This window comes from Ambystoma mexicanum, chromosome 8 (assembly GCF_040938575.1).
Source record: "Ambystoma mexicanum isolate Mex_15411 chromosome 8, UKY_AmexF1_1, whole genome shotgun sequence".
NCBI lineage: Eukaryota > Metazoa > Chordata > Amphibia > Caudata > Ambystomatidae > Ambystoma > Ambystoma mexicanum.
In genome coordinates, this window is record NC_090929.1 from 75,357,790 (window position 1) to 75,383,992 (window position 26,203).

Genomic DNA, 26,203 nt, shown 5'->3' on the forward strand with positions numbered 1-26,203 from the left:
ACTGGGTTTAACTCACCTTGAACTGCATACTGCTATTCCAAATGTGCAACACTGGGTTTAACTCACCTTGAACTGCATACTGCTATTCCAAATGTGCAACACTGGGTTTAACTCACCTTGAACTGCATACTGCTATTCTAAATGTGTAACACTGGGTTTTACTGACCTTGAGCTGCATGCTGCTATTCTAAATATGGTTATACACTCTGGTTTTCTTACCATACGTATTGTGTTGTTTTTGTATTGTGTTTATGACTTATAATAGTACTTACCTTTCTAAAGAATTCTCTTTGCCTGTGTATACATAAAACAAACAATTCTTACAATATATCAGTGTATATATTGTATGGAGTATTATATTGTATTATGTTGGTGGAGTTCTGCTCAGATCTGTGGATAGTTTATTTGGACTATATGTATGCTACAGATTCTTTGTACCAAGCTACAGCCCTCTCTCCCTCCTAAAATGCGGCTGGCTGCTCTGCCATTGCTACTTTGAGTTTTACAGTCTTATACTAAGAGTTGGAATTTCTGTATTGCCAAGGGATAGTCTTATAAAGTCTCACTTAGGTGGATTTTAGAAAAATACTGTCCGAACACTATGACAATGAGACAAGAGAATTCACGTTTTCAGTGTAGTTACAAAAATTATGTTACAAAACAGACAATAGGGGCCTGCAGTGTAAGTGGGGGTGCCTGCACACCTATCCCTCAGCCTTTCAAGGGGCTCCCACCTCTCAAGCCCAGTCTCCCTACTCCAACAGGCCGATTCACTAGAGCGAGGGTACTCCCACTGTTGGCTCTCTCCCTGCCCTGGTGAGGGCAGGCCAGCGCTCCATCTCTCCGACGCCCTCAGGGACTTCCTAGATCGTCCAGTTAGCTGTGGGTGCACTAGGGAAATCCCATAGGAATTTCACAACTAAATATGCCAAGTATGGGCATGACCTCTGCCTGCTCAGGAATCCTGGGACAGGGGCAGCCAGGAGCAGATGTGGCCGGGACTGAATAAGACACCTGGGTCCAAGGATGAGCCACTTCATGTGTGTTTCACTGGGAACATTTGAATGCGCAGGCCTCGTGTGTAGCAGGTACTGCCAAATATTTGAAGGGATGCACGATTGAGACCGAAAGCAGCGTTTGCACCCAGCTCTCAATAGTCCTAAAAGAAAGAGGAGTATGCACCTCAGTTTGGTCAATCGCTGTGGCGATGTTTCGAAGCACCCAAGAAGATGGCCTGAAACCAGAGAGGAACCGGAGGAAGAACTGCTGATGCATCTGTCCAAGATCACACATTGAAGGTGGAGTTCTGCTCAGATCTGTGGATAATGGACTTCAAGAATAAACCATGAAAGCAGCATTTCCTCCCCTCAACCCAACAGGTGCAGGCCTCCAGGACACGCTGCTCCCAGAAGACACCCTACTGCGCGACCAGAGGGGGGAGCACCCGGAGACCAGTGTTTGGTAACAGATAGAGGTCCACCATGGCAAACGAGACCAAAACATTACACCAAGACCCCTGGGACTCCATGGAACCTCAGGCTAGCCTGAGCTGTGGGGGCCCCACCTACATCTCCCAGTGACCAGAACTGTGACTGTCAGTGACAGCTTGAGGACAGCTGCAATGTAGTACCTCACTGGCAGGTCACCTCGCTCCAGTGGGTACAAAGTCTCCCTCCACACCGGGACCTTGAGCACCAAACCTGAGACCGTCTCTGCCTCTGGTGAACTGACTCTACAAACTATTCCAAGGCTTTGATGTCTTGTCACAGCGTAGGCAGGCCTATAGTTGCCGTATAGTTACCATTGATTGTATTGACCTGCCCTGCCGGTAGGGGCTCTGAACTACCAGCAGGCCTGACCGGACGTTAGTTCTGGTCCCTACTGGCAGACTTTTCTTCACTGGGTTCCCAATTCCCATGGGACTCCACGGGAATGGGAACTTACTGTTTCTCCGTGCAATCGGGCAGCGAAAACGGTAAGGCGAGGCTGCCGGTAACTCAGGTTACCAGCAGTCTCGTAATGAGGGCAATATCTGCTCATCAGTCTAACGTGACAACGTCACAAGCGACAGGCTATGAGGTCAGAGTGAGGTGACCTTTGGGGTGCTGGGCAGCTCTGATGTGGTCCCCAGTGGTGGTAGCTGGGGTTTCCCAAGCCCTCACTAGCCTTGCTTGATTGTTTATTTGTATAGAGCCTATACACACATGTTTCAAAGCACTTCAAGGCAAGGAAGGGCGCAAGGGACAATACAATGACATTCTTACAAGGCCTTGAGACATTAAGAATGTGAAATTAACTATCGTACTAGGCCTGACATTTCAGATAGTGCAAGAGCTTTGACAATGAGAAGGAGGGGAGGGAGGGAAGGAGGGGGAGGTAGGAGATGAGACAGACAAGCGACTATCATACTAGGCCCGACGACATTTCTGGTAGTGCTGGAGATTGACAAAAGATGGGACGGGGGACAAACAAGATAGTATCATACTAGGTCTGATGACATTTCTGATAGAGTAAGTGCATAGAATATAGTGGGGGGGGGAGAGGGAAAAGACAGGGAGAGGAAGAGAAGGCTGAGAAGCGGCAAGTGTGGCGAAAGAGAAGAAGCAAAGCTGGCAAAATGCAGAGTTATAGAGCACATAAGCAAGTGGAAAGAGCAAATCAAGTTGCAGAGGTCAGTACTGAACACAACGTTGCAAGAGATCAGCAAGTGCAAGCCAGGTTTCAATTCGTAGATGGGCACAGCATGGTTCAAGGCCATCATGATTAAGTGATTCTTAAGGAAGTCCAGCATGAGAACGACGAGATTCGAGATGGGTGAACCAACATGAGTCACATGAGTCCAAAAGTCAAATCGAAGCATCAGCAACAAGGCGTTGATGGCAGGAGAAGGTTTCTTTCAGGGGGGGGGGGGCACCACGATGAAGGATTCAAGCATACAGGCATCACATGCATACAACAGGGAGGAGAAATACAAGAGGCAAGCATGCAGGCATCACATGCATACAACAGGGGACAGCAAAATACAAAAGGCAGGCATGCAGGCATCACATGCATACAACAGGAGGCAGCGAAATACAAGACAGGCATACAGGCAGCAGATGCATACAACAGGGGGCAGCGAAATACAAGAGGCAAGCATACAGGCACCACATGCATACAACAGGGGGGGGCAGTGAAATACAAGCCAGGCATACAGGCAGCAGATGCATACAACAGGGGGGCAGCGAAATACAAGAGGCAGGCTTACAAGCATCACATGCATACAACAGGGGTGGGGTCCTTGCTTGTAGGAAATCCTCTGACCGAGAACCCCAAATTCCCCCCAAAAAGCACGTAAGATGCGGCTCTGGAACCTGCACTGAGCCTGCCCCACCCCTGCAAGTTCACAAGCCCTGTAATGATGGGCGGCAGTGCTTTTATAGGCATCAGACTGTGCGCGGCATGCACAGGTATAGACCCCAGGGCCCAGGCCCCGCTCGCTTCCAACCGTGGGGGCCGAGGGTGTGGGGAAGAAGTTATCACAACAGGCCAACTGGAAATAAAATGGCAGACTTCAGCTATATTACTTCAGCAAGCGGAGTCGCAGTGTAGTCCAGCAGGAAATGCTCATCAGCTGGGGAAATTGCAGATCATGTTATGTTAAAGGTTCTCAAACCGCGCACTGTCACCACCTGTGTGGTCCCTTGGTGCTCTACAATGTATTAATACTTACCCAATGGCCAAGCCCAAGCACACCATGCAGAGCACTCCCAAGCCCCAGCCTGTTACCACGCAAATATAAATGTGCACTGCCACAAGAGGCAAGAGTTCGGGCGGGGGGGCGGGGGGAGTTAGTAGTCTGAGGGAGGGTGCAGCAAAGGAGTAGGTGCAGGGAGGACTGGCTGAGAAGGGGAAGAGAAAAAAAAATATGCCAGCTTGGCGAGGAGGTGAAAGAAAAAAAGGAGGAGGAAAAGGCAGGAGAAGAAGGAAAAAGGGAGAGATCTCAGCCGTGCATGAAGAAAAGAGGAGAGCGTAAACTGAAGCGTTGAGGAGGTGTAAAGGGAGAGAATGGCAGATCAGTGGTGGAAAAGAGGAAGGCAGCAGAGGAGAGATTAAGGGGTGAGAACCAATGGACGACAGGAGGAGCAGAGAAAGAAGGAAGTGTGGAGGGCCAGGAGAAAGGGAGAGGATACAAAGAAAGGAGAGGAGAGGAGCAAGGGAGCAGAGAGGAGGAAAGTAGCACGAGAGAAACAAGGGAGGCAGAAGGAAAAAAGGAAGGGCAGCCAGTTACTAGAACCTAGAGCCTTGATCCTTAGAAAGATCCTAAAGTGATGGAGAGACCCAAGATTATACAAAGATCTTGGAAGCCTAAAAGATGAGGTTACGGAAGTCAGAGGAGGGGTGTTAATCTTGTGGGGTCTAGCCATCGGTCCCAAAGACCTCAAGGGACTAGGCGTATTCCTGTAGTACAGTTCTGTTGGGCCTAGCAGAAAACGTTGTTAGAGTAGATTTTCCTTTTTAAATAAAGTCCTCCCCACCAGTGAGTCCCCAGCACATTTGGCTGGACTCCTGGAATTTTGACCAGTTCTCCTGAGTGAGTGGGAACCTATTTCCACACACATTCTTTTACTCTGCTTTTGGGAACCCTTTTTAACTCGGTTACTTCTTGTTGGAGTTTCTATTGCAGCACACAGCACCTTCTGTGCAGTGTTGCTGGAGCTCCTTGAGCTTCCACCTTTCATTTTCCTTGTGATAACACAGTTATCCAAGGCAGGGGATACTTTCTATACTCCCTGGGTTTTATTTTACGAGAGCCTTACGTGGAGTGTTCAGGGGAAACTGTGTAACCCTTTCCTCGCCTCTCCAATAACTTTAAAGTTAAGGTGACAAAATGATCGGACAGGCTGGTGGCAGTAACGTTTTTGCACAACTTTTTGTCACTGCTGCGGTAAGCAACACAGAGTTCACCATTAACCAAATATGGTGGCTGTACTTTTCTAAGTCCTGTTCACGATGACTTGTCCTTTCTTGGCCATTCTTCTAACTTGCCGGGTGGGGGAGGGTCTGCTAGGTCTTTTGCGGGCTTCCTTGGGAAAACCTGCCATAGCTCTGCGAGTGCCTGAAAGGCCAGGAAGCGAGGGAGGTGACCTGCCTAGAACCAGTTTGTGCTGGGAGGCTGGCAGTCCCCATTGGATAGCCACTGCCGAAGCTTAAATGGTGGACTCGGCCAGTGTTCCTGGATACATTTGAGGGTCCTGGAGCTGAAAATCAGAGCCGGCCACTGTAACTGAAGATCCATAGAAGAAAAGGAAGGATGTCCGGCAGCCACTTCCAGCAACCGCCAGAGCCCACTGAGTAACCGTTGTTGTCCCGACATCAATTTCTGAGAAAAAGGGAAGCTCCAATCGAGACTACTTCCTCCCTTGGACTGGTGGGCCCAAACAGTCCTTCAATGAACTGTATTTTACGCCATCCCTGGAAGAGCTCGGACCTCCACAGCCTGCAAATCATCGATACAGGAGTCCTATGCCTTTTTGCAGTGCAACATTTCCTGAAGCGTGGTTTCGCCTGGAACTTGTCGGCATCTCCCCAAGCCTGCAGTGACTGGAGCCAGCTTCTCAATGTCCCTTTAGCCAAGACGAGGACCAAAAAAAGGAGAAAAGTCTACCACACGACAACTGTCCTTCAATCAAGCCTAGAAAAGGAGTCAACAAGCCAGAACAGCAAAGATCCTTTGCTGGGTGTCCGTCTGCATGACGGCAGATCCAGCCAAGTCCCTTTCTTTTGTCACCAAGACAGAGAAACCTGCAACAGCGTCTACTGTCGCCTCACCGCTCGAACCATCCTGCAGCAATCGCTTCTTCACCTGAAGGTACTGTCCTGTTTGCTTGCTGATCCTGTGATTCATGAGGCTGCCAATCCATCCCATCTCGCACCTGCCCATGGTCTCCCCATAGATATACATTGGGGCAGACAACCCATTGTATTCTCGCCTGCCTTACAGGGCCATCCTCTGGGGAATCGCCCAAATTCCCTTGAATTGCAAAACCAACTTGTACTTGCCTGCAATACTTGAAGCGATCCGGTTGGACTGTGCGCTTCTGAACATTGCAACCCTGTTTCCCCCCCCCCCCTGTCTACCTGCTCAACCCCCTTGGTCACGGGTGCCCCAGTGGCACTCTGAACCACGTGAAACTCTCATAAGCTAGGGTTGGACTTAGGCTGAAGCCAAGTTACTAAATGTTACATAAGTTTACAAAAGTTCTCATTTTTCAGCTGATTCTATTAAGTGATTTATTCTTGAAAACGCTATCCAAAGGCTACTACATCTGTGACTTTCTATCTGAAGGATATCACACTTGTTACTCGATGTGTTCTACTGCTTTACAGTACTTACTTGGCTTTTAATCTTTTGCCTTAGTGTATATAGATTAAAAACATCTTTGTAAGTCTGTAAGCGTTTCCTTGAACCTTGTGTATGGTCCAAGTGCTTTGTACCTCACTACACCCCTCCTCCCTCCTAGACTAAGCCTGGCTGCTCGCCGTTCTATCATAGCCTTGTGTGGTTGCGGCCAAACCCAAGAGTTGGAACCATGTACATCAAAGGGGTGAGACTCCTAAAGGCCTCTCAGAGATAGGACTTTTGTAAAGCTCCCTAACAATTGTGAATGAGCTCATGTTAGCTACATTTTGGGCTTAGTTTGGGGGGGGTTTCTCCACCATCATTTTAACAGGGCCACATAAATACCCCTTGAAATGAGTGGCTGATGACGTATGAGCCCAAGGCAGCATTATTTATTTAGCACATCATGTAAGCCCAGAGGCCAGCAAAGGGGCGACTTGGCTTTGCGTCAGTTTCAGGTTTTAGAAGAGCAGAAGAGTGCTGGTGATCGCAGCCAAGACAAATGGCTCTGGTTGGGGACATAGAAGGGTTCCCGGGGTGGATCATTTGGAGGCAGTGCAGTTTGGGGGTCACTCTGATCCCCCAACATTTAATTGGGGAGTTTTTGGCTCAACATGTGGTCAGATCTTTGAATGGATTAAAAAACAAACAAAAAACACATTCCTATGTCCACTTACTAAAAAGAAAACATTTCGAAACGTCTTTGCTCTACTCTGTAAGGCCTACACAATCGATGTCTGGATATTCAAAGAAAACCCAGAAGGAAGCAACACACCTGCACAATCCAGGTCACCTGAGGCAGGTCCAGACCACGCGCAGCCACGTCCTGCAAGAGAAACAAGAAGCAGTGTTAGCATGGAGCTCAGTGGACAGGCTGAAGCCTGGAGAAAGCAGAGGCCCTTATGGGGACAGTACATAGAGGTGCATAGGAGGACAGGAGCTGCGATGGGTGTCACGAGTCACTGAAGAGCGAGCACGCCGGACAGCGAAGACTTGCATTAAAAGAGACTGAGGGCAACAAACCTGAACAGGGAACAAGTAACTGGCCTCCCCCTCAGTTGGGTAGGTCCCACGTCCTGGGCGCTGCAGGCCAGGAACGATGTACATTGGAAGAGCCCATGGAGAGCGCCTCCTATGGGAATGGAGGGGGGCTGCAGGGGCATCACCAAGCATGGCTTTGGCACCAGTAATGGAATAAAAGGGGTGCAGAGAGAAAGGGCTATATATGTCAACAGCACCCTGTGCAGAGTTCAATCCACAAAGCGGTCTCTAGGATTTAGGGGCATTTTGCTGCACACGGCGGCGAACCTACAAGAATACCAAGGGAGTGCCATTTTCAAAGTTTATTATCGCAATCAGATAAAGTATTGTCTGGATGTGTTTTCTTCACAAGTCTCCAGAGTAGTTTTTATAGTGACAAACATGTAACATTTACAGTAGGACTAATGTCTCTTCCACCACTTCTATCTCAACAATCAAGGGTGCACTCACCAAGGCTCGATCCATAGTGGCTCATGCCCCCGATATTGCTGACCTGATCACGTCCAATCATTTGGACTTCCTCACAGTTACTGAAAATGGTTACATCCCGCTGCAGGACCCGCATTTTCAATCGCTATCCCAGAGAACTACACCATCATCCGGGCAGATAGAAAGTCTGGGACTGGGGGAGGTGTGGCCCTCATCACGAAATCCAACTTGAACATCAGAGAAGTCTCCAATCCAGGTCTACCCTCTGCTGAATTTCTGTCCAAACTCCCATTATCGAACACCCAGACTATATTACTTCACATTATTTACAGACCCCAGGTGCCATTACCTCATTCGAGGAGGACATTTCCCATCTACTGACACCCAACACCAAACCAGGTGCACAAATGATTCTAATGGGGGACTTCAACCTAGGCCTCGATGACCCTAACGATGCAAACGCCTCCCTGCTTAATGACACCATCACTCAACTAGGTCTCACACAACGCATCAATAAGCCCACACATTCCAAAGGTAGAACTTTGGACTGGCTAGCCGATACCAACTGTGACTTCTCTGATAGACATTACACCATGCGCTTGGACAGATCACCACCTCATCACCTTCTCCATTACACCATGCGCCTGGACAGACCACCACCTCATCACCTTCTCCATACACAAAGACACTCTTAAAAACACACCTACTACCATTGCACCACAAATTATGCCTAGAAACAAAAGCAATATCACCATAGAGAATTTAAGACCACTATAACTTCCCATCACCAACACTCACTCCATTACTAACACAAACCCAACTTCCCTAGTTGAACTCTATAATGACACACTGGAACAAGCTCTAAACCAAATGGCACCACTTAAACTAAGAAAGGCCAAACCAACTGCTCATCTGAACAAATGGTTCTCAGCAGAACTAAAAGCACTTTGAAATATTAAAAGAACTTCTGAAGCCAGCTGGAGAAAAGCCCCCTCGCTTTCTACTAAAGAAAGTTTCTCCACTGCAACAGCCACCTATAAAATTGCCATTACGAATGCTAAAAAAGGAGGTATTCAACACAAGAATTTACATTGCTAAATCTGGCACAAAAGAGCTATTCTCTATCCTAAGAGAATTGGAATCGCCAGTGCCCCCCCCACTGACTATTGCATCAAGGACAAAGCCTGGTGCGACAATATCGAACAAGCTCTATCAAATAAAATCGCTCCCCTACACGGCAAGATAGAGTCTAAAAAAAGCTAACCTCGCCCCAATGACCAATCTCGAATTGAATCTAGCTGTACACAACCTGACTGCCCCCCATTCCACTTCTCCCCAGTCACTGAGGACGAAGTAATCAACATAATTGCTAGTCTCAAACCTTCTAATTGTCAAGGTGACTTGTGCCCCGCCCCAGTTATCAAGGATGGGGCTAAAGATCTAGCGCCATTCATTACCTCCCTGATCAATTCATCTTTTAAGAACTCGACTGTCCCCAACAACCTCAAAGAGGCGTGGGTCCTACTGCTACTCGAAAAACCCAACCTAGACCCCAATATACCAACCAACTACAGACCCATCACGTCTGTCCCTTTTCTCCTGAAAATACTAGACAGAGTGGCATACCTCCAAATATAACATTTGGAAGATAACAACCTCCTAGGTCTGCGACAATCTGGCTTTAGACCTAGGCACGGGACCGAAACAGCCCCCCTGGACCTAAAAATCCAAATGGATGAAGCAAACTGGCCATCCTGCTCTTATTGGATCTGGCCACAGCCTTCGACTTGGTCGACCATCAAATTCTGACCAAACACCTCTCCTCGGCTGCCACATTCTCCCAGAATGCCACTAATTGAATTCGATCCTTCTTGTCCGACAGAACAACTAGGGTCTTTGCCCCCTCGGCTGCGGCTGACCCTGTCCCAATCCAACGTGGAGTCTCCCAGGGGTCTTGTATTTCCCCCACGCTTTACATCTTTACCAAGCTCCTCTTGGACCGGCTTGACAACCTGGGTGTCACATATACGAACTATGCCGAGGACACTCTGGTCCTTATCACACTCACCGGTTGTTATGAGAAAGATGTTGCAAAACTAAATGAAATCTACCTCGAAATCCAAGTATGGATGGCTACCCATAGCCTCTGCTTAAATGATGACAAGACGAAACAGCTGATCATGGGATCCCAGGCCCGTCTCAACAAACTCGGCCCCCGGTACCAGTCTTTAACTATCAATGGAAATATCATAAAAGTCTCAAAAGAAGGCAAAACGCTAGGTGTGTATCTCGACTCCACACCTTTGCTCAAAAAATAAATAAAACGCCACTATCTCATCCCCTGCCTACACTAATAAACTTATCAAGCCTGCAAACCATTTTTATCCACCAACAGTTGCCTTACTCTGGCTAGAGCTCCGATTCTGTCTAGATTGGATTATTGTAACACACTCTTTCTTGGTTCCACTAATCACAATCTGAATAGATTACAGGTTCTCCAGATTAACACCCTCAGTTGTGCCCTCAATCTTCCTCGCAAGGCCCTCCACCTTCAGAAAGGAAGCTCACTGGCTCCCTATCCGTGACAGGATCAAATTACGCTCTCTCGTTAATGCACATAAAGGCCTATCCCCAACAGCCCCACGTTACTTATCAGACACATTCACCAGACAAAAAACATCCAGACCAACCATATCCCCATACCTGCACCAGCTAACATCCCTAAATTCAACCTAAAAACAGCAGGGGGAGCAAGCTTCCCTGTGTTAGCAGCAAAACGCTGGAACGCACTTCCCACGGAAATAAGAGCAGACTCCTCGTTTTGGTCATTCAGAGCCAAGGTGAAGGCTCTGCTCACAACTCAGCAATAATCTGTTAACTGCTGCCAGGAAGTTCCATCATACTGTAATTCATGCGCTTTTCATAGATTCTGACCATGGTGTAACCCGGTCCCTCATGTCACTTATTTTCTGTATTTATTACTGTTATCTGCTCTTTATGACATGTGCAACCTTCTGTAGCTGATGTTGTTCTACAAGTCTAATGTGGCCAGTTACCTTAGGGTTAGACTGCGCTATACCAAAACTAACTAAACTAATGTTGTACTTTCAAGCACTAATATCACAGACAACAATCCTTTCAAGTTCTCATCACTGAAGGATTTATTTTTTATATTCCTAGATTTCACAACTCCAGCAACTCTTAAATAGGACACTTTGATACTTTCCCCAAGTTTCCTAGACGCGGCCGTTTTCAGACTTTGCTCGGTCCAAGCCTAGCAGCATCACTCCAGACACGAGATTTGGAATTTGTATGCAGAATATTAAATCAACACGACAGTTGATTATTTGCATACCTACTGCCCGAACACAAACCCCAGAGGTCTACTCTGCTGCTTCTAATAACCAAAAGGAACCGTCTCCAGACTCCTTATAATAACACATCTGGGCTCCACTACATGCATGTCTTTCTACAATATAAAGTTCTCTAGTCTTTAACTGCGAGTTTCCTATTGGAGATAATTCAGTCTCACGCCGTCTTGGGGTGTTTAAGGGGTCCTGCACTGCTTTCTTGGCTCTTGGAGTTTTCTGCTAGCTGCCAGCTTCTTCTCATCTTGGGAACTGTGTTCTCCAGAGACTTTTCACCAGGGGGTCACTGGACTGTCACTGGGTCGAGGCAGTGTGCCCATGCAGAAGCAAGAGGGATGGCAGAGGTCTCTCCAAGCCAGCCCCTAGAGTTACCATGAGCTGTAGGCCACTAAAGGAGGCCAGGGGGCTGGGTGTAGTATCTTCCTCCCTCGCCATCTTTAGGGGACCTGCTTTCTCTCCCCAAATGCCAGCTTTCAGCTACCTCCTCAATGAGTTAAATCAATCCTGCTCCTGGGAGGCTTAATGACTCCTTGCTTTCTGCTTTAGTCTCTTCTACACCCCCCTGCCCCCGATGCTTTACCACATGGTCGTTCCTCCACCCCTGATCCTTTCACACCTCTCAAAATGAATGGAGGCGTGGATGTCTGCTCCTCCTCTAATACCTTATGGTTTTAGAGGACCCCGTATTTACTCCTCCTCTACTCTGTGTGAGCCTGCGTTTCCACTCCCTAGCTCATCTCCTTCCCCAGCCCCTAGCTCATCTTCTCCTAGCCTCCGTTTCCACTCCCTAGCTCATCTCCTTCCCCAGCCCCTAGCTTTTCTCCTTCCTCCAGCACCAGCTCCAATCCCTAGCCCATCTTCTCCTAGCCTCCTGCTCCACTCCCTAGCTCACCTCCTTCCTCCAACACCAGCTCCCTTCCTTAGCCCCTCATTTCCTGCTCCTAGCCTCCTGCTCCACTCCCTAGCTCATCTCCTTCCCCAGCCCCTAGGTCATCTTCTCCTAGCCTCCTGCTCCACTCCCTAGCTCATCTCCTTTCCCAGCCCCTAGCTCCTCATCTCCTTCCTCCAGCACCAGCTCCAATCCCCAGCCCAACTTCTCCTAGCCTCCTGCTCCACTCCATAGCTCATCTCCTTCCTCCAGCACCAGCTCCCTTCCCTAGCTCATCATCTTCTCCTAGCCTCCTGCTCCACTCCATAGCCCCTCATCTCTTTCTCCTAGCCCTCAGCTCCACTGCCTAGCCCCTCATCTCCTTCTCCTAGCCCCCGGCTCCACTGCCTAGCCCCTCATCTCCTTCTCCTAGCCCCAAGCTCCACTCCCTAGCACCTCATCTCCTGCTCCTAGCCTCCTGCTCCGTCCCTAGCTCATCTCCTTCCCCAGCTACTAGCTCATCTCCTTCCTCCAGCACCAGCTCTACTCCCTAGCCCAACTTCTCCTACCTCCTGCTCCACTCCATAGCTCATCTCCTTCCTCCAGCACCAGCTCCCTTCCCTAGCCCCTCATCTTCTCCTAGCCCCCAGCTCCCTTCCCTAGCCCCTCATCTCCTCCTCCTAGCCCCCAGCTCCACTGCCTAGCCCATCTCCTTCTCCTAGCCGCCAGCTCCACTGCCTAGCCGCTCATCTCCTTCTCCTAGCCGCTCATCTCCTTCTCCTAGCCCCTCATCTTCTCCTAGCCCCCAGCTCCACTCCCTAGCTCATGTTCTCCTTCCTCCACCCTACCCTTTGTGTTTCTATTCTTTACAACCACCCACACTTTTCTGCCAGATCCTCTTCCTTAAATAGGAGTCTCTAATCCCTGTCTCCAAGGAGTCCACTTGCTGACGGGTCTAGGGCATGCCTCCTTTTCCCTTCTGAAGCACGACTGGTTCACTCTTCCTGTTCTGCAGTCTTCCAGTTCCTCAGCGGCCCAAGCTGAGAACGAGGCTTGCTGCCATCTTAGATTGGTCTCATGCACTGAAGGAGCTGAGCACGCTGCACTTCGGCGGCCCTACCGTTTGAGGATCCGAGTCCGACAGGGGGTTGTTTTACATGTAATCATGTATGGACTGGGTTTTAGTTCACATGGGACAATGACAGTATGCACCAGGGATTCCACAGCAAGAAGGTCCTGTAAAGGGGCAGAGTCCCTACTATGCACCAAGTGACAAGCCACTGCCACATGGGTGAGGTGGGGTGAGCCAGAGGATCCTCCCTGCACCCCCTCCCCAAGCCCAGCATTGCTTAGCAGGTGGCAGCACCCAGGCACCTAAAGCCAAGCAGGGACTTTGCAGCAGAACTCCCAGAATACAGCCATTCTTTCAGTTACAATGTCACTTGGACACTTTGGTACTTTGACTGCGTTTCCCAGAATGCAGCACCAGGTCTCTCGCTCTCAGCACGTGTTTTGGATGCTTTGGTCTTACACAGTCTTTTGGCTTCTCTCTGCATACTCGGTTAGGGCGTATAGTTTCTAGCTCAGGCCCAGACAACACTTAGAGGGAGCCTAAGTTTTCTTTCAATTAACTATTTTACAAACGTCAGTCCTGAAGACACTGTAGCAGACACTACTGAGCTCCAAGAAGAGGGGTTTAATTTAAGGTTGCCTGGGTCCAAGTAACCAAAAATAAATCAGAGGGTAACAAATGTGCAATACCTCGGAATTCTTGTATAATAAATCAGTCCTCCCTTCAGCACTCTCCAAACCCAGTAAGTCCTTCCCATTGTACTTCCCGCGGTCTTCCTCTTGCTCCCTCAGTTTCCTCTCCTTCCTTACTTCCAACGTCCCATATTGTGGCCAAGTTCCACAGTCCTGCAGTAACTGCTCCTTCCCTGCCCTAATCACTCCCACCCCTGCACATCCAAACTCTTTACACACCTCCAACTCTTCGGTTCCACCTCTTACGCCTCTGCTAGTCCAAATTCCCACACCCAACTGTTGGCTGTGCGGGCTTAATAGGGGATCCATCTCTCCACCCGAGAAGGGTTCCAGGAAAGAACCCGCCGCTCAGTGTGGTAACCTTTCTGGTTTGAGGATTGGTTGCTGTGTTTCAGCGGGAAGCATTGCCCCACGTTTCAAAGGACTGCCCGCATTCTTTGATTTCCCTCAATCATGCTGAAGGCAGGCATCGAGCTGATGGGAACCCTACCTGTCCAGTGACCGGAGGCTCATGCTGGTGTGGGGTGGTTTACCGGTTCTGAGGGCGGTTATAAGGTTCCTGAGAGCCACTACTAGTGCAGGGTTCTGGGAAGCCAGTCTTAGCGGACAGAAAAGTCAGAACATAACTCTTGGTAACGCAAACAAGCAGCGATACTGAGACTCAGAACAAGGGTTTAGTGCAAAGTACAATTAAATTCACAAGCTTGCAAGCAATAAATTGCCCACAAAGTACAAACACGCCAATACTTCTTTATCAATTGCAAAAATGTGGGAGCCCCTCTACTGAGAATGAACACAGCCAAATAACCCGTTCTATGGTAAGGTTTTCACTCAGGAGGGTCAACAACCACGTTTTAGCCCACTTTGCTTTTCACAGGGAAGAAATCATTTGCATATCAGTCTTGCCCCACCTACAAGGACCGGCCAGCACTGAAACACTGGGAAAATCTCCTCTGAACAAATGAGTACCAACAGCAGCCCCAGACATGTCTTTCAGCCTAGTCAGGCATCATTAGGGAGGTGAAATGTGTTTTAGGGGTGTTTGATCGTCTGAGAATTGATGGCCGTAAACTGTTCGAAAAAGAAAAAAAAAAGCCTGCATGCAATAATGTTCAGATGATCAAACAAGCTCATACCAAACCACCCCCCACCCCTTTATTCTGCTGTTTCCCTACAGAGCCCCTTCTCTCTGCCCTCAGCTCCCTCCATCGACGCCAGACTTCTCTGATGCTGCGCATTGCTGTGGGGTAAGGCAGCAGACATTGTGGGATTTTCACGCCTGATGCGGCGAGCGCTTTCTTAATTTGACTAAATTTGCACATTGTAACCATGCGTGCATACTTGGTCTAATTTGGTTTTTCATGTTGTTCATGTGCACTCTGCGCACTTCCCACTGGGGAATTCATGTAATTTGCCATATTCAGGCCTGATGTCTTGGCCTTCTCAGATGGCCATGTGCTGGTTATATTAAGAATTTGTTTTTGCTGCTTCTTCCTGGGCCAGCTCCCGCCTCCCTCTCCCATTGGTTGCCATTAGCCCCTCTAGCCAATGGCTGCCCCCAGGAGGCAGGAGGCGCCACACCATCGAAGGGCCACTACAAAGGCCCCATCTACTCCGGTACGCTGCGTGCCCCCTGGGAGTGTGTATGTGCCCCCCACCCACCCACATGCCCCCTGTGAGTGTACATGCCCCCCCCACCCACATGCCCCCCTTTGATTGTCTTGGCTGCCCCTTAGTTCCACTGACTGACCCTCCCTCCCTCCCTCCTGTTCATTTCAGGCACTACCTCAATTGCCGTCAGGCATAGTAATCGTAACCGCCTGTCTTCTACAGCCACCCTTCCCCTCTCCCCCTCCTCCTGTCTTTTCAGCCACCCCCTCCTGCCCTCCCCCCTTTTCTACATTCATTTAGCACTTACTCTTGTCATGTGTCCCATGACCTCCGATAGCTTCTCGGTCCCCCTCTTCCCCCATTGTCTTCTCCTCCCACTCCCCCCAGCACTATTCTGAATTCGTCTTCTGAACTATCATGATAGTCACCTGTTTGATCCTCTCCTTCTTCTCTCCACACCCCCCTCTCCTCCCCTGCCCCCGCCCCCTCCTCTTGTTATTGATGCACAACAATTGTTGTCAGGCATAGTAATGTTACTGCTGGTTTGTATCTTTTTCCCTCCCCTTCTTCGCCTTAACTGTTCCTTGCACTATCTGAAATGTCGCCAGGCTTATTATGATAGTTTTCACATTCTAATTGTATCAAGGACTTGTAAGAATGTAATTGTATTCTCCCATATACCCTCCCTCCTTGAAGCGCTTTGAAACACATACTTCTATGCTCGCCGCCTGGTCCACTTCAGCCCTGCAGCGTCAGATCCCTCCCTCCAACGAGGGTCGGCTCCGACGCCGCAGGGTCCCTTTTTCATGTTTATTTTTTCAGTCCTCCGCCTCCCAAATTGAGGAAGCAGGGGACACTGCTGCAACCCTCCCCAAGGCTAATACATACTGTCCATAGGGAGCTGGGGACACCCCTGCAACCCTCCCCAAAGCTAATACATACTGACCATAGGGAGTGGGGGACAGCCCCTGCAACCCTCCCCAAAGCTAATACATACTGACCATAGGGAGTGGGGGACACCCCTGCAACCTTCCCCAAAGCTAATACATACTGACCATAGGGAGCGGGGTCACCCCTGCAACCCTCCCCAAAGCTAATACATACTGACCATAGGGAGCGGGGGACACCCCTGCAACCCTCCCCAAAGCTAATACATACTGACCATAGGGAGCGGGGGACACCCCCGCTCGACATGTTCGGTATGTATTAGCCTAATTGTTTGCTTTTATTCGATAGAATGTTACTGGCCAAATTCGATAAAATGTTACATTCGGTCAAATAAAAACAAACACATGCTAATACTGGAGAAATGTGCCTCTCTAAGCACAGTGAGCAAGCAGTCCACATCTGGATTACCCTGAGTAATTTAGGGTGAAACCCCAAGTCCTTACGTATTTGCAAAACTGCAGAAGCCCATCTACGGAGTAAGAACTCCACTCCCGATCCACGATTTACAGTTTGGTGTCCATATTGGAACATATACCAGATTATAGAATTCACACAGTTCAAACAATATACTGTAACAATAAAGGTAGTTGTTCAAGTCCTACATACGACGTATAGTTATAAGGCACACCAGTACTTGATACAAAGCTTTGTCAGGCCAATCCTTATCCTAAGAACAAATGTTACCCAATGTCCAAGTTATTAAGGGAGACCTCAAACAGGATACACGAACTTGGATTCCACCATTAAACGTCAGGCTCGGATAGATGCAGGAGTGGACATTAGGACACTAAAGAGGCTTAAAAATCTGTATGTACACTAGCACCTCAAACTCCGATTCAAGAAAGCAGCACCCCTAGGATCTCGATGTTGGTCGCTGCGGTTCAGGCCCCAGGGTCACTGGAGCAGGGTTCACTTTCATTGATGGGTTTGGTCGTGGCTATTGTGGTTCAAATATCTAGTTCACGGTTCATTAAGGATATCCCTATGATGGACTTCGTGATTGCAATGATGAAGGGTCTCTGCTTCAGCACCTACAATGAGACAGGACCCAGAAGATACAGCAGACTGGAGATCCCCCAGCACAAGGCAGCAGGACAGATGGACTCAGGCACGCCCCTCTCCTCCGCCAAGAGCAGCCTGTGCTTCAGCACCTACGACGAGACAGGACCCATAAGATGCAGCAGACTGGTGTATGGGAGGATTGGTCCAAGAGACCCCCCTCCCCTGCAACCTCTCCCCTTTGTGAAGTCCATGGCTCGTCGGGGGTTCCCCTTGCCACCAGGGCCCAGGTGGCGGGTGGACCACTGGCTGAAGACATTGACCAAACATGCTGTATTAAGTTAGGCCCTGGAAACCATTTTGTGAAATCAAAATGGCATGAGCCCTGTGCACCGCAGCACGGCCCCCACCCTTGGAGAGCCTCACTTGTCCCCGCGGCCGCAGCTCCCTGGCAGATCCGCTGAGAGCCCGTTCCTACGAACGGGCGGACATGAGCTAGTGCTAGATGCAAAACTAACATTCACCTTCTGCAGTGTATCACTGCCCTCAGCATGACCCGGCCAGCAGGGCCAGGGTGGAAAAGAACTGTAAAATGGTCCCCCGACAAAAGTAGAGACCCCAAATACTAATATCTGCCTGTGATGAAACTCGTGTGTTTATATGGCATTCTGGTTGAAGTACCCACATCCCCGTAGCTATGCGCAAATGGTAAAAGTGTCCCGGGGTTTTCATGTTATATGTTTCACCGAGAAGAATGCACTCCAAGGTCCTATGCCATAACTGAACTAATGCTGCTAGAGTACATAGGAAGACAAGTGCAACCACATCGGGAGCTCATGTAAAGTGTGCACGAAAATGCACAAAATGTATTTGAATGTCCAAGCTCACCGTGTGTCACTGCCATCAGTCTCATTGGCCAGTTATTCCTGCGTGCTCCACCAACCTTACTACTACCTCGCTTACCGTGCATGTATAGAAATGTAACAAAATGTTGTGGTTGTTAAATACTTAACATATCGATATCAATTCCAAAATGGATATAGGTAACATTTGAAATGGCCATGTTAAGGCACTAACAATATAGAAAACATAAGCTTTGAAAAGAATCAATGAGTATTGTACATTATATGAATGTTTTTGCCTTTTTCACATAATCTGCAAAACACAAGGAAAATACCATTGTGGGCATATCCAAGGCCATTCCTCCTTCCTCCCCATTGAAGCCTGCCAGACGGAAAGCAGAGGTCTGTGCTGCTCTGCCTCACCTCCCCCAATTCGGCTGGAGCCGCTTCAAGCATTCACGTTCCCCCGCAGCTCCCAGGGGCGCGGGGGAACGTGAATGCTTGAAGCGAATTATTTACAACCCAGCAGTAAACCCCGGCCATAAACGCAGGCCCGAAGGTGCCCTTTCTTAGGCTTCACGACCCACCAGCTCACCCCATGTTAATGGCCCGTGTAAAATTAGGACACCCAATATTATAGCAACACTGTAGGAACACATTCATGACGACTTCTAACGAGACATGATAGCTTGGACAGCTCGCCCCTTGCCCTGAGACCCAACCTCGCGACCTATGATACCCGGTCAACAGGACGATGGTAACCATGTATTGATGTATCACCAAAAGACCCCACTCTAGGTGCATTCCTCCTGTGTTGCATTAACCTGTAGAATAACCTATTGGAAGATTTACCGGGGGAAGATGATATTTCAATATTGAATGAATGCGGTGTGCGTGGCCTTAGGGCAGAAAGCCAAGAAAGACGTTCATCACTGACACTGGTCACGGCTGGCACAACAACACCGCCCGGATGAGCCCAGCTGACCTGCCCGGCCCACGTGGGTAACCAGTGACGTCCACCAACCACGGCAAACCACATCACAGCTGCACCTATAGTTAGTCGTCGCCACCCAATCCCCACGAACTTGTGCCCCCTATAGTGTGTAGGTTCTTATGACGCATTTTGTAAATATATACGCCTGTCTTTGCTATTGTCAGACAGAGCGCTCTCGGAGTTTGCAGAGTCCTTTGCATGCCCTATTCTGACTTATATAAACTCCCATTAAGCTCACCCGCACTTTGTCTTAGCCTTATTCCCATCCTGGGAGAGTCCATTATTGTCTCTCATTGTGGGGGAGGATCGTGCTATCTGGGGACGCTCGCCTTCAGTGGTGACCCGGAAAGCGTGATTATTTTTCCTTAATATATATATCCCTACTGTCCCCTTTGGCACGAAAATCTCTGGTCGAAAAGGGATACGCATGGTGCGCCGGCTCCGGGAGGCTGCCCGCCAACGGCGACCGGTACGCTCAGAAGTGCGCACTCAACAGAGAGAGGGTACGGGATCCCGGTTGAAAAATCCCCTTTGAGTACCGCTCGCCGGAGCCGGGGCTGACCGTTGAGCGTACGGCAACACTGCCTGGACGGACCCAGTTCGGAGACTCTCAGTTCAAGACGGGCACGTGAGTATTAAGTGCGAGCGACCATAAAGGGAGTGGGGGAGGAAAACAGGACAGGGAACGAGGTTGTTTGAAAGGGGACACTTTGGGATTACTAAGAACCACTCTAGGCTTTCTTTACTTTTTCGTTGCATATGGCCATTAGGATCAAGAGGTGAAAAGAGATAAAGAGACGGGAACTTAGCTCCGCGAGGGGGTAGAAGGCGGCGCCGCATAGTGCTATCTTGACTAGTACTGGGAATATATGAAGAAGTGGAAAATGAGTTTAAGGTGTCTGGTAAGGGAAGACACAGTGAATACATTAGTGACAGCTATTCTTTCTATTCTTCTCTGTGGGTTAATGGGGGGAAAAAAAAGGTTAGGACCAAAAAAAAAAAAAAAAAAAAAAGAAGGAAAATAACCTAAGTAAAGAGATGACTTTATATCAAAACTACAAGACGAATTCATATCAGATTAAGAAAGAAAGGGACAGCTAGCAAGGGAGGAAAGGGATTAAAAATTGAGCTGTGAATAGAGTGTTACCTATTGGTGTGTACGCATCACATGTGTCAGAACATATTTGTCAAGATGAATGTGTAAAAGTGGTCATAAGTGCATAATTATGGTGTGGTCATGGTAAGTGTGACCAGAAGAAATTTTACGAGGAAGAGCGCAATGCAGTAAAGAGACTGGTTTTTTTTTTGGATAAATGTGCTGAAAATATTGGTGGTGTACGAAGGGTGGTTTGCTTTTGTATGTGCCCCGTAAATTATACGGACTAGAGGCTGTGCGCGGCCATTCTTATATTGCTCAGGTGGCGGAAACACACACAGGTCGGCACACGCAGTGATACACAAATACTTAGATATATCTGCTGATACATCTATATACAGATATATATATCGATATACATCTGTATCGAGCAACCACAAATGATGGGGGCAAAGACACCATTAGCCCATATTTGTAAGAATTTGCCTGGGTATGCTGAACGTATCAAGAAATATCACGATCAGTGGATTACAGAGCTAAAGGGGGAAGAGTTACCCCAAATATGGCCAGAAGGGGGATCGTTTGACAAGTGTCCTAGATATGGTAGCTACATGCATTTGTTTAAAATACAAGGGGAAGCAGTTACATAATAGGAGAGAAATATTAGATCTATGGAGATTGTTTGAAGAAGTACCCCGGCCCAAGAAAAGGGAGTCAAGTACTGATCTGCCATCTACCTCTGACAATCCATCTCGGATACCAAAAGACAACAAGGTGTTGCCAGAAGGGGAGTCACCAGTAGAGGTAAGTAGGTTGTACCCAATACTAAATAAGCCAGTGCCCGCAGAAGGATACAGTGACCCAACATATGTACCCCCGACAACAGTCACTACGGCTCGAGGGCCAACAGCACCCCCAACGTATGAGAGTCAGAGAGCGAGACCAGGTAAGTACACCAATAGTGAACATAGAGAAACTAACAGAAGACCTAGAGTCTAGGCTCTCTGTAGCAAAAGACGAGCTCTCGAGGATAAAAAGCATATGTGAACAGACTGCGACTAATGCTGCTAGGTCAGAGCTGACATCAAGAGCACAGAATCATGATAAAACGATTGAGGAAGGGTGGAAGAAAGGGGAGATATTGTTCAGGATACAAGAAGAACCAGCCCGAATAATTGAACTGGAGGAGAGGGAGGAGCGTACTGACGATGAGATAAGGACCACAGGAGGTAGCGAGGAGCTATTGTGTGATATAGAAGAGGACTTAGAGGAAAGTGAAAGATTAAGCATTGCAATGGGAGGAGGAAGTGAGGGGGTGGATGGCGCATGCTCAGGGAGAACCATGGAAGAAGAGTGGACAGGACGACTAAGGAATAGGTTGGGGAAAATGGCGCCACTAGGAAAGAACGGAATGAAGGTGAGTACAGATAAGACAACAAAGGGGAAGTTACAACTCCCACTAATACACAGGGGAGGAGGGAGGCCGAATTACATACCCTGGGCTCAGATGGATAAGGCCAATCTGTTAAAGCTATTACCACCGCTATCAGGAGGGGCAAGTAAGTGGATATATGCATTTGAGAAACACACAGCCGAGGTACCTCTAGCAATAGGTGATGTGAAAAGTCTGCTAGTATCAGCAGTAGGGGATCAAGCTGACAGAGTATGGGTAAAGGCTGGCTTCCCGGGGGTAACGTTAGACTGCGATCGCCATGATGGGGCCTCTTTTAACACAGTACGTGCGAGGGTGTGGGACGCATTAAGAGAGACATTCCCAGACACCCCAGATTTGCAGTCAGTCATGCATAGGGATGTAACGGTATACCGTAAAGATACCGTGAACCACTTAATTGAACAATAATAACCGTCACATTGTTTATACCGTTTATACCATTAAGTGTGCTTTTCAATCTGATTTGGAAAGGCTGCAGTAAGCAAGTGCTGCGCAGTCTTGCACTGTTGGATGTGCCGTCTGCCAAGTAGTTTCAGTTGGAGCAGTTTTTAATGCCATTCCATAAACCACACGTGCCCGACACAAAATCAATATGTTAGCAATAGGAAGAATAGATACAGTGCCAAGAAGGAAAAGGGTTTACTTTGAGTTGGCGGCTTTGGGGTTTATATATTTATAATGGATAATGTTCTGTGAACATATGACAATGGGGGATTTCCCTGGTTCTATCATTGAAATTACATATAATAAGTCACACTGAGAAATTCACTCATCTCTGTGGGTATTCCCTGCTGCCATACCAAAGGGTAATTACTGCAAACCTTTTGGCCCGAAAGTAAAGTAAAGAGTGAGTGTGTGTGAGAGTGTGTGTGTGCGCGTGTGAGTGTGAGTGTGTGTCCCCCCCCCCTCCATTGATCTGTGGCATGCAGGTTATCAAGATGGCAACACGTTCATCTTCACCAGTAGCCCGTGGGGGAGCTAAAAGCCTAAATGACCTCTTAAGAAAAGCTATTCAGTTTGCTTTGCCAGTTGCAGCAGGGCTCCCCCGTCCTCCACTCCACACGTGTGTTTGGTGGCATTTCAGTGGAAAGTATGTCGAAACGCCCAATTCTGGCCCTGTGTGCCTGGTTTTGTTTGTGATGTTTAGAAAATATTTGTTTAAGATTAGTTAACTCCACCCGCTATACCGCGATAACCATGATATACCGTCATTTGGCAAGAAGGTTATCATACCGTCATAAAACTAATACCATGACACCCCTAGTCATGCAATGTATGATGAATGATGGGGAAGATGCTATGGATTACATTTTTCGGGTCCAGGAGATGTGGAGAGCGGAAACGGGCACGCCCTGGTATCAGTCAACCTCATTATTTTACTTTATAATAAAGAGAGGGCTCCCTAAAGAGGTACAAAAGGCACTTGACAAAATTGCAGGTATTGAAGCAAAAGGGTGGCCCGAAATACAGAGCATAATAGTTCACCACTGTAAACGAATAAAGGAGAGGGAAAAGGAGATAGCGCAAAAAGATTGGCAGACGAGGCAAAGATAGTACAAACAAAACTGGTGAAGGTCGCTGCAGCAGTAGCCGCGCTCCCCCACAGCAGGGAGGGGGAAGAGGAGGAGGAGGGGCTGGTAGCAATACAGGGGAGGATGGCAACCAATTGGGCAGGAGCAGGGCAACTAGAGTGGAACGAGCAGGAGCAGAGCGGAGGTCCGCAGTGGCAAGACTGGGCCCCCCGAGGGTGACGAGGTGGGTACAGGGGTCGCAGAGGGGGTGGACAAGGGTACGGAGGAAATGGATGGCAAGGTCCCAGAGGTGCGCAGGGAAGCTGTTGGAACTGCGGGAGGTGGGGCCACTTTTCCAGAGAGTGCAGGAATAGATCGAACAAGGGGTTTCAAGAGATGGAACACTATGGTAACCCTCACCCGGGAAGCCCATACGGTCTTCCAATGGGACAACAGAGGGAACGGGAACAGGGCTACCCAGAGAAAAGGCAAGCGCATCACTACAGAGCACAGAATCACCAACAAAACAACGACAATATGCACTACACCCCAGGCAACCCTTTCGCAACAAATGCCAATGGAGCACCAGCCCCGGCCCCCTATAGTGGTGTGTCAGTAGTTTCTGGAAGCGTCTTCAACCAGGGGGGGGCACAATGAGACAACCAGCATAGGACAGCCCACAGAGAACACTTGCGTGTCCTGTCCCATTTATCACCTACGATGCAGCGGAGGAACCATTGGTAGGGGCGCAGATAGGAGACAAGCAGTTCATATTTATGGTAGATTCGGGAGCCGAGAAATCATGTATCCGTGAGGGCCGGTGTCCGTTATCTAACCGGAAGTTAGAGACGCAGGTGTTCTCTGGGGCTGTAGTTGAAGTTCCTTACACAGAAGATTTGGATGTGACAGTGGGGGGTAAAACGGTAGAGACACCCTTACTGTATTATGAACAATCGCCAATAAATTTGCTCGGAAGGGACCTTCTTAGCAAGCTTAATATGACAATATCATTTACAGAAAGAGGGATAGTGTGCTCAACACCAGGAATATGCCCATTACGCGTAATGCTGGTGGTACATGCTCGGGCAACAGCATCAGAAATACGCGGCATGCCAGTGGATGAAAGAATGTTCATCGAAGGTTTGAAAACACTGGCCCAAGTAGTTCCCGAGCTAAAAAAGTTAGAGTGGAGGATACCCGCGGAATTTATCTTCCGCCCAATAGTACGCCCAGACATAGCACCGGGGTCAGTGGTATCCTTAGACCTGCATGCTGTACAGGTATCAGCGAAAAGGATTGCAGTAATTGGGATGGACATAGACGGGTGTGAATGGCGCACTGTATTGTGCATCAATGCTGATATTGCCCTACGAGACATATCTGACGAGGATCTCTTTTGTGATGCGGAGAGTGATGGTGAGATAATAATGGAAATAGCAATGCCCTGTGACATTTTGACTCAAACAAGACAAGTGCCCGTCCAGCTGATGGCTGTGGTGGGAACACCACCGTCCTTTTTCGATGATGACATGCAACTGGTGCCCAACAATTTGTGGACAACAGGCCCCCATGATGTAGGCTTGTTGCATGGAGTGACACAAGTGGTAATAAAACTCAAACCAGGGGCAATTGTGCCCCGAGTTAAACAATACCCATTGTCCCGCGAAGCTGAGGTTGTATACGAATTGTTTGAATGTCAATTGTTCGAATAACAATTGACCTTCTGCACAAATGACCGAATTTAAACGGTCAATTAGGATATATATGCGGGGGGAAACCCCCCGCAGCCCCCCACCCAATCCAACCTCCACCCCAACCCCCCACCCAATCCCCTTATATTATTATTACACCAACCCAACCCATAATATATATTAAAATGACCATACGGTCAATTGTGCAGAAGGTCAATTAGGACCCCTATTATTCGAACAATTGTGTCATTCGAACAATTGTAAACGAACAATTCGGGTAATACCGAAGCTGAGGAAGGGATAAAAGAGACAATAGCATTGCTAGCACAGGGGATAATAGTGCCCTCAAACTCCCCATGTAACACATGTATTTATCCGATCAAAAAAGCAAAGTGAGGGGCTTGGAGGATGATCCAAGATTTACGCCCGATAAATGACGTCATACAAAAAGAATTTCCTTTGGTCCCAAACCCTGCATCTATACTGTGCAGCATCCCAAAAACGGCATCACATTTCACAGTGGTTGATTTGAAAAATGCATTTTTCTCCATCCCCTTGGCAGAAGAAAGCAGATACTTGACAGCATTCACATTAGGGGGGAAGAGATACGAGCATTGCAGGCTACCTCAGGGGTACTGTGAAAGTCCAAGCATATTCAACCACATACTACACGAAGACCTGGGTAATTTATCAGTTGAAAGCACGATCATTCAGTACGTAGACGATTTGCTCGTCTGCGCACAGAGTGAAGAGACGTGCAGAAGAGACTCAGTCACCCTCTTGACACTGCTAGCGAATAAAGGATACAAGGTGGACAAGGGGAAGCTACAATACTGTCAGTCAAAAGTGCTGTACCTAGGACAGCTGATATCAAAAGACGGGAAGAGAATAATACCTGACAGAGTAGAAGCAATAAGGTCAGTGAGAGAACCAACCACAGTGAAGGAGATGCAGAAATTCTTGGGAATGTGTAACTATTGTAGAGCATGGATACTAGATTATGCAGCCTACACCAGACCATTACTGCAAGCACTCAAAGAGGCCCAGCAAGAGAACAGGAAACTAGAGTGGTCAAAAGAAATGAGTGACTCGTTTGGGTCGCTAAAAGAGCTGATCTCGAGTGCTCCAGTACTCGCCAATCCTGATTATGAGCGTGAATTTTACCTGTTCTCACATTGCAAGGGAACTCTTATGACAGCTGTACTG

The 26,203-nt window shown here is 48.4% G+C and overlaps 1 protein-coding gene across 1 annotated transcript in view; it reads right to left on the reverse strand.

The window, feature by feature from the left end:
• Window positions 1–26,203, reverse strand: part of DDX31 (DEAD-box helicase 31) — a 468,302-nt gene that overhangs the window by 156,221 nt on the left and 285,878 nt on the right. The window contains exon 16 of the mRNA XM_069609310.1: window positions 7,158–7,208. Within this exon, the coding sequence (XP_069465411.1) occupies window positions 7,158–7,208 (51 nt within the window). The remainder of the gene's footprint in view (window positions 1–7,157; window positions 7,209–26,203) is intronic.